The 16,239-nt window shown below is 42.0% G+C and overlaps 1 protein-coding gene across 1 annotated transcript; it reads right to left on the bottom strand.

The window, feature by feature from the left end:
* Positions 1-552: 552 nt before the first annotated feature.
* On the bottom strand, positions 553-15,537 carry LOC306930820 (solute carrier family 22 member 7-like). The gene is made up of 9 exons (XM_079511915.1): positions 15,073-15,537; positions 13,618-13,721; positions 12,922-13,076; positions 11,665-11,833; positions 11,168-11,288; positions 9,840-9,949; positions 1,789-2,006; positions 1,198-1,306; positions 553-824 (listed from the first exon to the last, which is right to left on the bottom strand). The coding sequence occupies exons 1-9, from the start codon at positions 15,526-15,528 to the stop codon at positions 593-595; spliced, it is 1,674 nt and encodes a 557-aa protein (XP_079368041.1). The 5' UTR covers positions 15,529-15,537; the 3' UTR covers positions 553-592.
* Positions 15,538-16,239: the final 702 nt, after the last annotated feature.

Below are 16,239 nucleotides of genomic sequence, written 5' to 3'. Positions count from 1 at the left end.
AGCTATTGAAAAATAGCAGATCTACAAGCTCATAGCGCGCCACCGAGTGGCGCGCTACGAGCTTGTAGGTCTGCTATTTTTGAAAAATCGTGAAAATATTGATTTCAGAAAACTGGAGGATTTAGAAGGATTTTTTTAAATTTTGAGGTCAGGCCTAAATGGGTCAAATAATAAGGGACAATATCGGTGGCACCCAACTGTATGAACTGTTTAATCTGCAAACACAATTTGATCCAATATGACCCTGCAGGTTCATCTCTCGTAGCTAAGGGGTTCTTAGCCTGAACACGTTGAAGACCCCTGCCTTATACTTTTTGAAATGTTTTAACTTCTTACACATTGGAACCATGCCATTCCCATAGATCCCGAGATCTGTATTATTATTTTTAACCTAAGAATAATTTGCCACAACTAACAGTCCATAGCGAAGATAAATGTACCACAGAGTTTTTGACCCAAAGGCTTTCAATTGAATTCTGCAGAAGTGATCGCATTTTATTGGAAGGGCTGCCAAATTACTTAACTTTCAGATGACTTATAGATAATATAATATAGATTATTACTACCACAAAGAGACTAGACTAGAGCCTTGTCAGTGAAGTGAAATTGTTACCTTCCTTGGCTGTTCAATGTCCTCGATGGTTTCCGGGAGCCGTACATTAAGGGTTTCTGGCAGGAGCAAGGACACCAGGCCACATATAATGGCCACTGAGCAGATAATGATCTCTGGAAGCAGTTTCCATACATTGTGCAAAAGAAGAATGAATGGTGCTATTGAGACACCTAGACGACCAATGAAGCTGGTATAGCCCACACCATTTTGCCTAGTTTAAGAGGAGAAAGCAATTAGTAGCCTGTATCATTTGATATTTAATGATAGAATTATATATATATATATATATATATATGCACATCCCTTGGTTGAGGTGCTGGGTTGGAAAGTATAAAGAGAAATAATAAACCTGCACACTCGTCTGCTCCAAAGTAATTTATTTAATAACGTTTCGAGCCAAGGCTCTGCATCAACCCGATTTGGTGAATTTTTTGACTGAAATGCTATAAAATTACTTTGGAGCAGACAGGTGTGAGTGCTGATCCATGGAAACCGGCATCATCAAGCACCTATCCGACTTCTTTCAAATTTAGTCTTGGTTTCTTTGCGGTAATGACTTATTGACGTGCACAGTAATGACTGACCTTACAACTGTAGGGTAAAGCTCTGTTGTGTAGAGGTAAACGGTTGTGAATGCAGCTTCTGACAGGCCTTTTCCAAGTATGGCCACAACGATACGCACAAGCCGCACATCTGTATAGAACCAACCAACATGAAAGATGACATCATCAAAACATTCTGATTAATGTATTAATACTGCAGGTCAGGATAGTTTGGGTTTGGTCAGCCTCAACTCTGTCACAGTATGAAATGAGTTATTTAGCAAAAGGCCGATGCACACCTCAAAAGGCTAGTGACAGGTGCGTAGGGCAATAGAGCATACATTAAAAAGGGGATCTTTGAAAAACAAAAAAGGTCCCGCACACTGTCAGACACTTGCCAAAATAGACCTTCATCAGGACGGACAATGTCTGATGAAGGTCTAATAATCGACCGAAACGTCGACCTAATTTCGACATTTTGGCAAGTGTCTGACAGTGTGCGGGACTTTTTCTTTGTTTTTCAAAGATACCCTTTTTACAGTATGAAATGAGAACACTTACACACAAAACAATCTAAATGTCTGTCTCAGTGTTTTGTTAAACAACTATAATATATACATATGATTTGTATACAACCTTTAGGAATTAAGATGTTTATAAGAATGCAGGTTCCTGTAAGTAAAAGAGTCCCAGCCTGGCACTTTCTCCGTCCAATGATATTGAGACAGAAATAGACCGTAAGTTTGGCAGGCACTTCAATAGCAGCGTAGATGAAGTGGGTGAGGTAGATGTTCAAACCAAGTCCAGTGATGTTCAGGCTGATTCCATAGTATGTTGATGCTACTCCATACCTGCAAAGTAAGGCATCTGTTATGAACACCACACCTTTGTTGTTTTTTGTTTTGTTAATCCATTAAAACCAGGAAAGCATTGTGTAATTTGAATTTCAGATTTATAATATATCGTCTCTGTCGGGTCCAAAACTGTCAAATTCAAAAGTAGCAGATGGACGAGCTCAAAGCGCCACGTACCGAGCTCAAAGCGCCACGTACCGAGCTCAAAGCGCCACGTACCGAGCTCAAAGCACCACGTACCGAGCTCAAAGCGCCACGTACCGAGCTCAAAGCACCACGTACCGAGCTCAAAGCGCCACGCACCGAGCTCAAAGCGCCACGTACCGAACTCAAAGCGCCACGTACCGAGCTCAAAGCGCCACGTACCGAACTCAAAGCGCCACGTACCGAGCTCAAAGCGCCACGTACCGAGCTCAAAGCGCCACGTACCGAGCTCAAAGCGCCACGTACCGAGCTCAAAGCACCACGTACCGAGCTCAAAGCGCCACGTACCGAGCTCAAAGCGCCACGTACCGAGCTCAAAGCGCCACGTACCGAGCTCAAAGCACCACGTACCGAGCTCAAAGCGCCACGTACCGAGCTCAAAGCGCCACGTACCGAGCTCAAAGCGCCACGTACCGAGCTCAAAGCGTCACGTACCGAGCTCAAAGCACCACGTACCGAGCTCAAAGCGCCACGTACCGAGCTCAAAGCGCCACGTACCGAGCTCGTGGATCTGCTACTTCTGATGCTATTTTGTCATCAAGTAGGGCGTTAATTTACGAAAAAAACAAAGTTAAAATATGGAGATAGGAGCTTTCTGATGATATACAGTATAGCAACAGTTTATCAGAAAACTGTATTTCCTTATGAAACAAGAGTCACAGGGTGCCATACAATAACAAATGACATAAATAGATGAAGGAATGTATAAATTATGTATAGTAAAATAGAAAGGTAAAAACTGAACTGAATATTATGATATAAATAAATTAAAGATGCAGTAAGTTATATTATAAATAAGTGTTAAATATGTCTATTCTGATAGCAATCATAAAAGCTATAAACTGAGTGTTCATTCAGTAACAGGGTCTCCCTGTCTCACTAGCTCTTTAAGTACACAGACATTTTCAGGTCTGGATAAAACATTTATCCAATCAGGAGAGCGTACTCATACAGGAGGAAACCGTGTATCCTGTGTGTTTATCTGATACACGATGAAGAAGTGAATTTGGCAGTTATGACACGAAGAAGTGAGCAGACAAAATTGGTACTGGGACACAATGCAATTTAAGCAAATTAATGTACTCTCTCCTATCCTGAAATTGGCAGCACTTGAAAATTACATTTCTGTTTATTAAATAGCTCTTTAATTTTAACAAACCACCTCATAGTGGTAGAACGAGACCCCTAATGTCCAATATAGGAATATAAAGCTAATTGACCACATGCTGATAAATCATGACACTATGTAATGCTATATGCTTACTACTTGCCCCCTAGTATTGCTGCTTGCACCTTGTGATGACCCATCCTGGTTGTGTTTGCTGTTAATACTGTTCTCTGTTCATGTGCAGGAGGAGGGGACCAGCCTGCAGGGGTGTGTCTAGATGATGAGGCACACCTGACTCCAATTTGGCTCAGGAGTATTTAAGCAGGCTGGTCAAGGCCATTCTCCCTCTCTCCCCTGCCAAGGAACATTGTTTGCTCTTTACTACTTTGGGTTAGTTTTGACCTTAGTTACTGCACTTGCACATACATTACACTTTCACACATCCACACAGGCACTACACTACTGATTCAACTGATGACTCACACCCCACGTTACCGTAAAGTATTCTTTGTTTTGATTAAGTTTATAATAAATACCTGTTTTTGGCATTTACTCCTGTGTGTCGTCTCCCATGTTTGTCATGGTTAGGTCCGTTCATGACAAGATGGGGGCTCGCCGCTCTAGCTAAGTTTGTTGGTAGATATGGTTGTTATCTCCGAGTGGAGTTTTTTTCTATCAATTGTTTTGATGAACTTAAGCTTTGTTTGTTTGTTTGGGAAACAAATTGTTTGGGGGACACACATAGGAGTTGGTATTTTGTTTTTGGGGGGGGGAGAGCATTAAGAACCTTTTCGTTTTTCTTGTATTCTCTCTGTGTGCAGGTTTGATGTTTTAAAGTGCTTAGTCCTTGGGGTTCCAACTCCCATATAGCTTTTGAACAGTGGGTCTCCATATGGGACTCACTGTTTTTATTTTCTGGGTTTAGACTGTGTTCCACACAAGCTGGAATGCGGTGGTACCACTGAGAGGCCCTTGTTGGAGGGGGGGACTCGGGAGGGCCACTGAAGACTAGGGTGGAGACAGTCAGTCAGATTTTGTAGGCAGTTTAGGTAGGGGAGTTGGGCTCTGGGGTCTTTTGCTACTTTTGGTTAAAGCCTGTGCACAGTTTTTTTTGTTTGTTTTTTTTGAAAAAAAAAAAAAGGAAATATGAGTTCAGTTGAAGAATTTGTTCAGGCTCCATCTGTGGAGCTGCTGGATAGATGCACAAAAGAGCAGCTATTAAAGATAGCAGAACACTACAACATTCCTGTCCGGCCTACACAGTCAAAAGTTAGGGTAAAAATAGTTCTGATCGACTGTTTGGTGGAAAAGGATGTATTATCAGAGGAGGCGGTCCCATCGGAGGATGAGAACCCAATTGAATTGAGGTCTGGTAAAACCTTTTCTTTTTCTTCAGGGCAATTAACTTTTGAACAACAAAAGGAATTGCTTCAAATTAAACTTGAACATGAGAAAATTAAACTTCAACATGAGAAAGAGATTGAAGAGATGAAGCAAAGAACTGAATTGAAAAGGTTGGAACTGGAGCAAGAAAAGTTTAACATGAGTGCTCATGAAGCCAAGCAGTTTAATGTTGGTTCTAACCTACAATTACTTCCCAAGTTTTCAGAAAAAGATCCGGATTTGTTCTTTTCCCTGTTTGAACGTGTGGCAGATGCCAGGAATTGGTCTGATGGTGAGCGCACTCTACTGCTTCAATGTGTCCTCACAGGTAAGGCCCAGGAGGCCTATGCTTCTTTATCAGTGATGGATAGTCAAAGATATGAGGTTGTTAAAGGAGCAGTGTTACGTGCATACGAGTTAGTAGCCGAAGCCTACAGACAACGTTTTAGGAATTGGAGAAAAGAGGAACACCAAACATATGTGGAATTTGTAAGAGATATGTTAGTCCAGTTTAACAGGTGGTGCGTAGCATCAGAGGTTAAAACCTTTAATGGGCTTCGTGAGTTGGTTACTCTGGAACAATTCAAAAACTGTGTGCCAGTTAACATTGCTACGTATATAACTGAGAGGAAAGTGAAAACCCCCCAAGAGGCAGCCATTTTGGCTGACGAATACTGTTTAACACACAGAAGTGTAGTTGGTGACTGTATGTCTCAGTCTGGTGGTTCCCTTCGTACAGGAAAGTGGTTTGGGGGGCAGGGGGATTCAAGTCTTTCCAAGTCTGAACATGGTTCCGGGAAACAGGACGATGCTAATGTTTGTCATTTTTGCCATAAAAGTGGACATTGGAAAAAAAATTGTTTTGCTCTTAAAGCTAAGGAGAAGATGTTAAGTGGTGCACCAATCAAACCATCCGCGTTGGCTGCACCGGCAGTTCCCTCACCGCAGCTAATGGTTAACATGGAAGGTGTTTCTGATATCAGGTGTTCCACTGGGGGTGACCATAACGCTGAGTACACAGCATTCCTTTCGGAGGGTTTTGTATCACTGCCTGGTGGAAAGGCAGTTAAAGTTAACATCTTGAGAGATACAGGGGCATTACATACTTATGTCCGTCACAACGTCATTCCATTCTCCTCCATTTCAGACACAGGCGATGTCATTTTAATGCGAGGTATGGGTATGCAGGTAATTCCGGTACCCCTACATAGAATGAACATTGTCTGTGGGTTGGTCAGTGGGGAGGTGGTGGTGGGAGTCCGTCCTGAGTTACCAGTGGAAGGGGTGGATATAATCCTTGGAAATGATTTGGCTGGGGATAAAGTGTGGGCTGAGGCTAAATCTCCAAATGTGGTTACCCAGGTCCCATTACAGTCTTACACAAGTACCCACCCAGGGGAAACTGAGGTTTTTCCGGCATGTGCCGTAACTCGCGCTATGAGGAAAAAGGATGAGTCTGCTGAAGAGGGAAAAGAGGGTGCAAAAGTGTTGTCAATACCTGTACCTCTTCAGTCCATTTCAATTACGGAGTTAGTTCAAGAGCAGAAAGCGGATACTTCCGTGAGTGTTCTGTTTGACTCTGTGTCCCCTGCAGAAGAGATGGATGCTGCAGCACAGGGTTATTTTGTGATTAATGAAGTACTCTTGCGTAAATGGTGTGTTCAAGGAGAGACTGGCGTGGGGGAGCCCATTTTGCAAGTTGTGGTGCCTACCAAATTCAGAGAAATGGTGTTGAAAAGCTCCCATGATGGAATAGCTGGGCACATGGGGGTTAGGAAAACATACAGTCGCATCCTGCAACATTTCTTTTGGCCACGTTTGAAGAAGGATGTATCGGCCTTTATAAAAACCTGCCACACTTGCCAACTGACGGGAAAGCCCAACCAGTCCATAAATCCAGCACCGTTGTGTCCTATTCCAGCGTTAGCTCAACCATTTGAGTATTTGATTATGGACTGTGTAGGGCCTCTACCTCCTTCGAAATCTGGTTGCCAATACTTATTGACACTGATGTGCCAGGCTACTCGGTATCCAGCAGCTTATGCGCTACGGTCTATTACAACAAAAAATGTGTTGAAGGCCTTGACTCAATTCATTTCAGTCTTTGGCATTCCGAAGGTCATTCAGACTGATCGTGGGTCAAATTTTTGCTCGCATATGTTTGCACAGGTCATGAAGCAGCTTCAGATTAAACACATACTGGCATCAGCCTATCACCCTGAAAGTCAAGGGGCTCTGGAACGTTTTCACCAAACTCTGAAGTCACTTATGCGGGCTTATTGTATAGAGCTTACTCGGGACTGGGAAGAGGGTCTGCCTTGGTTGTTGCTGGCTGCAAGAGAAGTGGTACAAGAGAGTACTGGATTCAGTCCTAATGACTTGGTTTTTGGACATTCAGTGCGTGGACCTTTGGCAATTTTAAAAAGTGGTTGCAAACAGTCTGAACCTCCCAAGAATTTGATAGAGTATGTGAATGGGTTTAGGCACCGTCTGTATATGGCCGGGCAAATGGCAAAACGTAATCTAGCGCAATCGCAAAAGAAAATGAAATCCCTGTTTGATCGTAAGGCAAAACACAGACAGTTCAGTCCTGGAGATCAAGTGATGGTTTTGATGCCAATGGTGAATTCTCCATTTCAGGCGCGCTTTACTGGTCCACTGACAGTGAAAAAGCAAGTCTCTGACCTGGACTATTTGATTGTGATGCCTAAGGGAAAGTCTAGGGTGTGTCATGTGAATCTGTTGAAACCATACTGTGCTCGGGTGTCGGCGTCTCAAAACTCCAGTGACGTCCCTTGCGTTGAGCCTTCATTGTGCGTAGGCACGGTTGGGTTTTCTTCAGTGGGGGAGGTTCAGGGAGGGGGAGATTGGCCGGCAGATGAGGCTGTGTTACAAGTACGCCTGAACAACTCTGAAGCATTAAAAGCTTTACCCAAAGTACTTGGACACTTGGATGAGACAAAAATGAAGGAGTTGGTCTCTATGGTTAATAGCTATCCTTTGCTATTTTCAGATACACCATCACAGACACATCTGATAGAACACGATATTGATATTGGAGATGCAAAGCCAATTAAGCAGCGATTTTATCGTGTTTCTCCCGAAAAAAGAGCCCATCTGGATAAGGAGGTAAACTACATGCTAGATAACAATTTGGCAGAACCCTCCAATTCTAGTTGGGCCTCTCCATGTCTCTTGGTTAAAAAACCTGATTCCACTTTTCGACCTTGCACCGATTTTAGAAAAGTCAACAGTGTTACAAAACCTGACTCCTTCCCATTACCACGCATGGAAGACTGTGTGGACCAGGTGGGGTCCGCCAAGTTTGTGAGTAAGTTTGACTTGCTTAAGGGATACTGGCAGGTCCCATTGAGCCCTAGGGCCCAGGAGATAAGTGCTTTCATAACACCTGCCGGTCTGTATTCCTACAAGGTAATGCCGTTTGGTTTACGTAATGCTCCAGCCACTTTCCAACGGCTGATGAACATTGTGGTGTCAGGTTTGTCGGGTTGTGCTGTGTACCTCGATGACGTCGTCATTTTTAGTGACACTTGGGAGGAACATGTACAGAGGATACGTGCACTGTTTGACAGGCTGGCGTGGGCACGGTTGACTGTAAATCTGGCTAAGTGTGAATTTGCCAGAGCTACTGTTACATACTTAGGCAAGGTTGTGGGTCAGGGTCAAGTGCGCACTGTGGAGGCTAAAGTGGCAGCCATCAGGAAATTCCCAATTCCATTAACAAAGAAGGAGTTAATGCGTTTTTTGGGAATGATAGGCTACTACCGAAGTTTCTGTAGAAACTTTTCTTCAGTGGTGGCACCTCTTACTGATCTTCTGAAGTCCAAAGTAAAGTTCATTTGGTCAGATAAGGCGCAGGATGCTTTTGATAATGTAAGAGCTCTTCTGTGTTCTTCACCTGTTTTGGCAGCACCTCAATTTGACAAATGCTTTTTGTTGCAGGTAGATGCCAGTTATGTGGGTACAGGAGCCGTCTTGTTACAAGCTGATGATAATGGGGTTGAGAAACCACTAGGTTTCTTTTCTAAAAAGTTCAATGCCTATCAGGTAAATTATTCAGTCATTGAGAAAGAGGCCTTGGCCTTAGTATGGGGGTTACAGCATTTTGATGTGTATATTAGCACTGGGAGTCCTCTGGTGGTGTACACAGATCATAATCCCCTTACCTTCCTACGTTCCTTGCAAAACCCAAACCAGCGTTTGATGAGGTGGGCATTGTTTTTGCAGCCATACCATTTGGACATCCGGCATATAAAAGGCCATGAAAATGTAATGGCTGACGCTCTGTCGCGTGCATTCTAGGGTAATGCTCTGATCTATTTACAGTGGAACTATATATTTTTTTTGTTTGTTTCCTATTTGGTAATTTACTGTCATTCACCCCTCTTATGCTACTGCAGGTATCAAGGTTGCAGAGGTGATGATTGGAAGGATGGGTCAGGTATCTGTATAATTGATGGGTAACTGTAAAGTTAAAGTAAAAGTTACGGAGTACCTGCTTGGTCTCCGATCTTATGGGGGGGGGTGTGATGACCCATCCTGGTTGTGTTTGCTGTTAATACTGTTCTCTGTTCATGTGCAGGAGGAGGGGACCAGCCTGCAGGGGTGTGTCTAGATGATGAGGCACACCTGACTCCAATTTGGCTCAGGAGTATTTAAGCAGGCTGGTCAAGGCCATTCTCCCTCTCTCCCCTGCCAAGGAACATTGTTTGCTCTTTACTACTTTGGGTTAGTTTTGACCTTAGTTACTGCACTTGCACATACATTACACTTTCACACATCCACACAGGCACTACACTACTGATTCAACTGATGACTCACACCCCACGTTACCGTAAAGTATTCTTTGTTTTGATTAAGTTTATAATAAATACCTGTTTTTGGCATTTACTCCTGTGTGTCGTCTCCCATGTTTGTCATGGTTAGGTCCGTTCATGACACACCTATATTGGAACTTGTAGTAATTCATTATTGTTAAAGGGATACCCTACACAGGCTGGGACGGCACTTGTCAGCAGGGAGTGTTGGGTGGTGACAACACGCAAATATGTGTGGGGAGGAATAACAACTAAATTGGGTAGAAAAAGGGGTAAAAGGAAAAAAGCGATACTCACCAAACGATGCCAGTCAGCAGACACAATGATCTCATCTTTGGGGTCTTAATTAGGTCAAGGTAAGTGTACGTCCTGTCACAGTTTTTCAAGGTCTCTGTATTGCAAAAGGTCTGAAAAAACAAGTTAGTTCTGTGCTTTTACAGTAAACTTTTCTTATTATTGCAAAATACACAATTCAAACTAGTCCTGTGGAAAATTATACAAATAAATAAATAGCTGGATGTACAGAATTGGGACTGACTAATCCAATGCATTAGTGAAACTTAAAACAAGTTTAACTACAGTATACTATACTACATTGTAATTATAATAGTTTTTACCAACAAAATACATTACAGGATTAAAAAAAAAAAAAACCGGACAAACAAAGTTTGTTGTTATCCCCTACACTGCATGAAAGCTCCTGACTAGTAAACTTTGAAATGAACACATAGTCGGAATGCCACTCCGTCCCTGTTTATTGTTTCTTAAAAACGGAGACCTGAGTGACGGTCTAGTCTTCCTCAGGTCCAAGACAATAATATGCATTACAAAATAGAATACACATTAAACACGGTCCACAAACCATCAAACTAGCCTGCATCCTATAAGGTTATATTGTGTATGTGAGTGTAGGTAGAGAGTATCTATGGTATGGTTATTATAACACATCTATCAACTAATCAGATAGTTGTGTGATTTGACCAGCCCATTTTATAATGGGAGATACGGGTAGTTGCAATGAGCTAAGTACTGTAAGCAGTTTCAATATTTAAACTGGCAATGTCAAACAATATAAAATACTTACAGTATACATATGTACACCTGACCAGCCATGTGTGTTAGTATTTATAGCCTGGAAGATGAACTCCCTAAGAAGAACTCTTGTTGATAATAGACAAATCCAAGGAGGGGTGCCCTCGCCTGGCTTGGCCTGGCCAGACTGATAACATGGATTCACTCACACTTCCTCGAGGCGTGAGTGAATCCATGTAATGTGTCTGGCCAAAGCCAGATACTGACTGCAGGGGCGGCCTTAAGGCTCATACATAGTCTGGACCTTCGGTGGTTAGGCGACCACCGAACTACAACATGACGTCACGAGCCGTGGTGAAGAGCAAACCACCGCCACCGCCCCAGCCCTTCTCTCTGTTTTTACACACCACCGCTCAACGTTATTTCAGCTCCGGTGGTCAGCTCACCACCATCAGGTGGTTACCTCATCACCGAAAATCCAGACTATGAATGAGCCTTTAGGGTGGAGGCCCGTTTCAATTGAAACTGGTGAAACATAGCTAAGGCCTCCTATGACTGACTGATATACTGAGAAATGTCTGTTTGGAACTTACCTCTAATTTAACTCTGGACAGCCTTTCTCTCTTGTTCATTTGTGCACATTTATCCAGGTAAAAATGTGCCTTGTCCACTTGACCATTGGCTAAAAGCCATCTTGCAGATTCTGGAATCCACCTGCAATTATAAAAGATATGTATGCATAGACAAACTAATGACATCCCAATGACTGTATTTTGTAGCTTGGCTATCAAATCTGATCCAAAATTATAGTCACCCAATATGGAAGACAATTTCCGGCCCTTATGCAATGTCAGTTTAGTTTTTCTTGCAATTTTGTTCCTCGTGAAGGTGAGACGAAAGTTTAAGGAAAACTCCCCACATAAGTATGATTAGTATTAAAGTCAAAGTTGCGAGGGAATAATTATAATTCAGGTCTTTTAAATATTATTCAGCGGTGGAAATGGGCTTCCATACCCAATGAAGGTTTGTCTCTTGAGAAACAATTAAATAGATTATGGACAAATAATATGGAAATACAAAAGGTGCTTACCACCAAGTTAAAACAGCAATACACATGGGAGCGGTAACAGTGATAATGAGCATCCGCCAGTCATTCACTAGATATGCATAGCCTGCCAACAGCATATTGCCTACTGACCAGCCCAAGCTGCCAATCACACCAATGAATGATCTATGATCAACGTCAACCCACTCGATGCCTGGATGGAGGTTAAGGTTAAAGCATAAGGACAGAATCTTAAATGTACATTTTCCTTTAGGTAAGTGGCTACTTAAAGGGATATTTCACTTTCAAACATGTTTAAGATCATTGTAACATCTACGCAGGCTTTTTTGTGCACCCCAGACAGTTATTAAGTTGCTTCCTATACGAACCAACTTCAAACCCCCTTTTATTTTATTCATTGAAAACACACGCCCGTGGTTCTGCTGACTGATATTGTCCTAATGCATGAGGGGGTGATTTTTCCATTACTTTTTCATTTATTTTCTTTATATTTTCTTTGGGAAATTAAATTTAAATATATAAATAAATAAAAAGAATGCAGTGACACTGCATCCTTTTGTTCGAAAATAAATTACATATTTAGCAGTGCCTGGACTGGTGATGGTGACTTATAGGCCTAGCTAAATAAAACTTCTACAAGTACAATAGTTACATTCTTTGACCTGACTGAACCCAATGAAAAGAATGACTAACATGTACTGCCAACACTGGTGATGGTGACTTATAGGCCTAGCTAAATAAAACTTCTACAAGTACAATAGTTACATTCTTTGACCTGACTGAACCCAATGAAAAGAATGACTAACATGTACTGCCAACACACACCACCTCATAGGATTTGACCAAGTCATGTAACCTCCCTTTAACACCTTATACAGCATCTCAGCAAAATGCATTTCAGGCATCTATTAATGAGTACCACAGACGAAAAACAGTCTAAGTCCAAATTTCAGACTGACCCCTCCACGAAAAGGCCTCGTTGTCCTGAACCCTTATCTATCATTTATATATTATGGATCAATAGTGTGGACTTAGACTGTTATTCGTCTGTGGTACTCAATTTTCTGTGTCACTTTGGGATGCCTATATATTTGCACCAATGAAAACAGAAATATAGCCTATCAAATCTAAATGAAATTAGTAACAACAATTAAAAATCTCTGACTATGACTTCCTATGTAACAATAGATGCCAGAAATTGTGAAGACCAACATGGTCTTATCACTTATCAAACACTTCTGAATGTATCATAAAATGTTTGATGGTGTTGCTACTACTTACAGAGAACAATGGAGATTATGGCCATTCCTGAATTTCCAAATCCAGTGAAGAATCGCATAACCGCAAACAGGATGTATGAGTTTGAGAAAGCACTGCAGAAGCCAAATACAATGACCATAAGGTAAGCCACCAAAAGTGAGCTCTTCCTCCCAAACCTGTAAAAGAGTGTGATGAATTAAAGATGGCAAAGGTTCATGAAATGCTTATAAATGTTATCTTAACCACTTAAAGGGGAATACCACACATCTTCAACATTGAACTATGTCATTGATATAACTTAGAACTGTTGTGTGGAAATAATTTAAAAAAAGTCCCCCGTCCCCCTTTCTGTTTAGCCTAGAACTGGAGGTCTAGAACTTGGTTGGGGTGATTGGAGTCATGTGATCAGTGAACATCACGTCGGTGTACTCTGCATGCCAAAGAGTACACAAACGTGTTCTAGACCTCCAGTTCTAGGCTAAACGGAAGAGGGGGACTTTCTTCCACTACGTCAGTGAGCATCTTGAAGGTACCCAAGGACCCACCCACCTCAGACATCAGCAACATTATGAAAATCACATAATTAGCCTACAATTGTTTGGGTGTAATTCACCCACCGTTATTCTAGCCTTATATACTACTCAATTACAGTAAATGTACTTAATAGTTACTGTTCACCACGCCAATTGTTTGACAGAATTTGTAAGAGATATGTACCTATCACAGATGAAGCCGAAAGCTATTGCTCCAACCATCACTCCAAAGAAGAAAATTGTGCCTGTGGCTTCAGCCATGCCTTTTCGATCACACACAAGGTCCCACTTTAAAAGAAAAGCAACACACAAAGAATTCACTTAGGCCTACTACTGTCCACATTGTCAAGAACTTCACGCATGCTGGTTTATCCTCACACAACCAAAACAGGCACTGCACATCCCCTGACACACATGCCAAGATTGTAGTCAGTTGGTCAGACAGTCCTCGAGTTATGCCCAGGACAGACACACTGACAGACAGACACAGTCTCTGCAATTTATAGATAGATCACTACGGCTTGCTGCAAATTGTTGCAGAGAGAACACACTTTCTAACAATATATATAAAATATATTAATTTATTTTAGTAGTAATAATACTACTAGTAGCAGAACTCATTCTTAAAGGGCCATTTCACCACTGGAAGAAATTGCAATCACTCAATTTTAATAGTATTTGTAGTAGATACAGTAGCACAATTAGAAATGTGCATTCGATGGCCAGAACAATATTGAAGTCTGTGTTTGACTCTGGTTTTACTGGATTGTTGAATTCCTACAATGACCATAATGCTTGGGTGCACTTGTGGAGGGGAGACCATAGACCTAAAAAGGTAGACGCCCCCCTCTGCTCTGGGGTGCGTGTTTATCGAGAGGAAGCAAGCTTTACCGAGATTCCTTGTGAAGCATAGGGGAAGCATGCACGGAAGCTTGCCAAGCTTCAGTGTGTGTCACAGAAGGGGATGTTGGGTAGGCCAATGAGAGGCAATGTAAACGTTTGTTTTCTCATGCCAATAAAGCTCTGTTGGACTGATTGATAAGTCCCAGAAAAGACGTGCTGTGATTGGCCAGTAGTCACTTGAGTGACAGCGACGCAGTGTGCCTTCCACACTTGACTTGCTTGACTTCCTCCTTACGCCGGAGACACATGGCTCCAATTGCAGCAGCCACTGAGCATCTATTGTTATCTATGTCTATGGGGGAGTCTATGGGGGAGACACCCGTCCTTCCTGGACAACATCTCAGTCCAGGAAGGAAGTGAGACCACATTTTCATGACAGATTTTGGTCATGAAGATGGCGTCATGACTAGAAAAGAAAGGAAAAAACACACATAAAAACCCCCAGGAAAGTGTTTCTTGTGTCCTAAACATCATTAAAATAAGATCTGGTTGCAAAAGGGGTGACGTGGACAATTAACAAAGCTGTCCATATTGTAAAATAAACTTACAGTAAAACTTACAACTATTTCAAAGCATAGAAGGCATTTCTTTAAGACTATGGAAACGTTTATTTAAATGCAAACAGTTGCATTATTGATTGGTGGAGGATCATTCTGAACATAATGTTAAGAATCAGATGATGGCATTGATTTGACACTGCTATGCTTATTGCACATTTTAAGTAACTCATATTTACCTCAGTGGCAAGAGTAGATTTGAAGGTTGTGTTATCATAACGCCATCCACTCTGACAAGGGACCATGGATGCATTGGTGCCATCCAAAGCATGGGACAGGAGATGTAACTGTGGCTCTGAGAACATCTCACAGGAGTCTGGACTCCCATCTTCCCGTAGGGGAATGCCAATAGTCATCCTCTGCTCCTGACTTAGATTCCTGAAGTGTCCCCCATCATCCAGGACACTGGTGTCACAGTGGTGAGATGGCACTGCTGCGATGAAGTTGTTCAGCAGGAAGTGACAGGGTAGAACTACTCGAGGGATGCACTGCAGTGCAATGATCAGGAATTGAAAACGGCCAAAGCCATCTATTTCTTCGAGAATGTTCTCAAACTTCATCTTAGTGTGGAGGCTGTATATTACATTATACATCATCATTACATTTGACCATAAAAACAGCCAGCGGGAAATCATGTGGATGAATTACAATACAAATGAATTATTATACAGTATGAATATTGAGAATATTGAGTAAAATTACTCACCTTTCAAGTACTTGAGTGATATTTAAACTGGATGAAAACCCCTAAGATGATGTGTACACTGTACAGTAGACACAATGTCATGTGTACTATCGCAGCGAGACAGGATTGTCAGTGCAACAGAGTTAGGGTAGCAATGGCAAGACTATATGTTCACTGGCTTTTAAAGTAACTTCACCTTTGTACACTGATTAGTCTAGACCCTCTCTTCTGTAACCGACTGCCAGTCCACCATTAACAAATGGATAACTATTACCTTCTTCAAGTTAAATGAGTACCAGACAGACATACTGTACTCCTTGTTGGTCCCGGGGTCCCAAACTAGAACAGTGTCGCCATTTCAACACAAAAACATAACACAAAAAGATGTAAAATCTGGAACCCTATCAGTGAACGAGACAAGTGTACAGTACACCATACACTAAAATATCTGCTAGCTTTTAAGAGTAAGAATGTTGGCTTCCTCCTTGCTAATGCCTAATTTAGCCTAGGTGTGGCAAGGTTACCTGGCCAGGAAACATTTCCTCATTTCCAACATAGGCTATTGATAGAAAAGGCACAGCAGAGTTACATGACAAACTGCATCTCAGTGATGCAGTTTGTCCCACAGCCAGGTGGTCATTCAAATGGGTCCCAGATTTAC

Source organism: Electrona antarctica (genome assembly GCF_951216825.1).
Source record: "Electrona antarctica genome assembly, chromosome: 10".
Taxonomy (NCBI): Eukaryota; Metazoa; Chordata; class Actinopteri; order Myctophiformes; family Myctophidae; genus Electrona; species Electrona antarctica.
Note: the sequence above shows the minus strand (reverse complement) of the source record. Positions and strands in the feature narration are given on the sequence as shown.

Coding starts and splice junctions, on each gene's coding strand:
- LOC306930820 (XM_079511915.1), bottom strand. CDS start 15,528: ATGATTTCCCGCTGGCTGTTTTTATGGTCAAATGTAATGATGATGTAT. Junction 11,289..11,664: donor ATTGCTGTTTTAACTTGGTG/GTAAGCACCTTT, acceptor TTATAATTGCAG/GTGGATTCCAGAATCTGCAA. Junction 2,007..9,839: donor CTGCTGACTGGCATCGTTTG/GTGAGTATCGCT, acceptor CTTACTTTGCAG/GTATGGAGTAGCATCAACAT.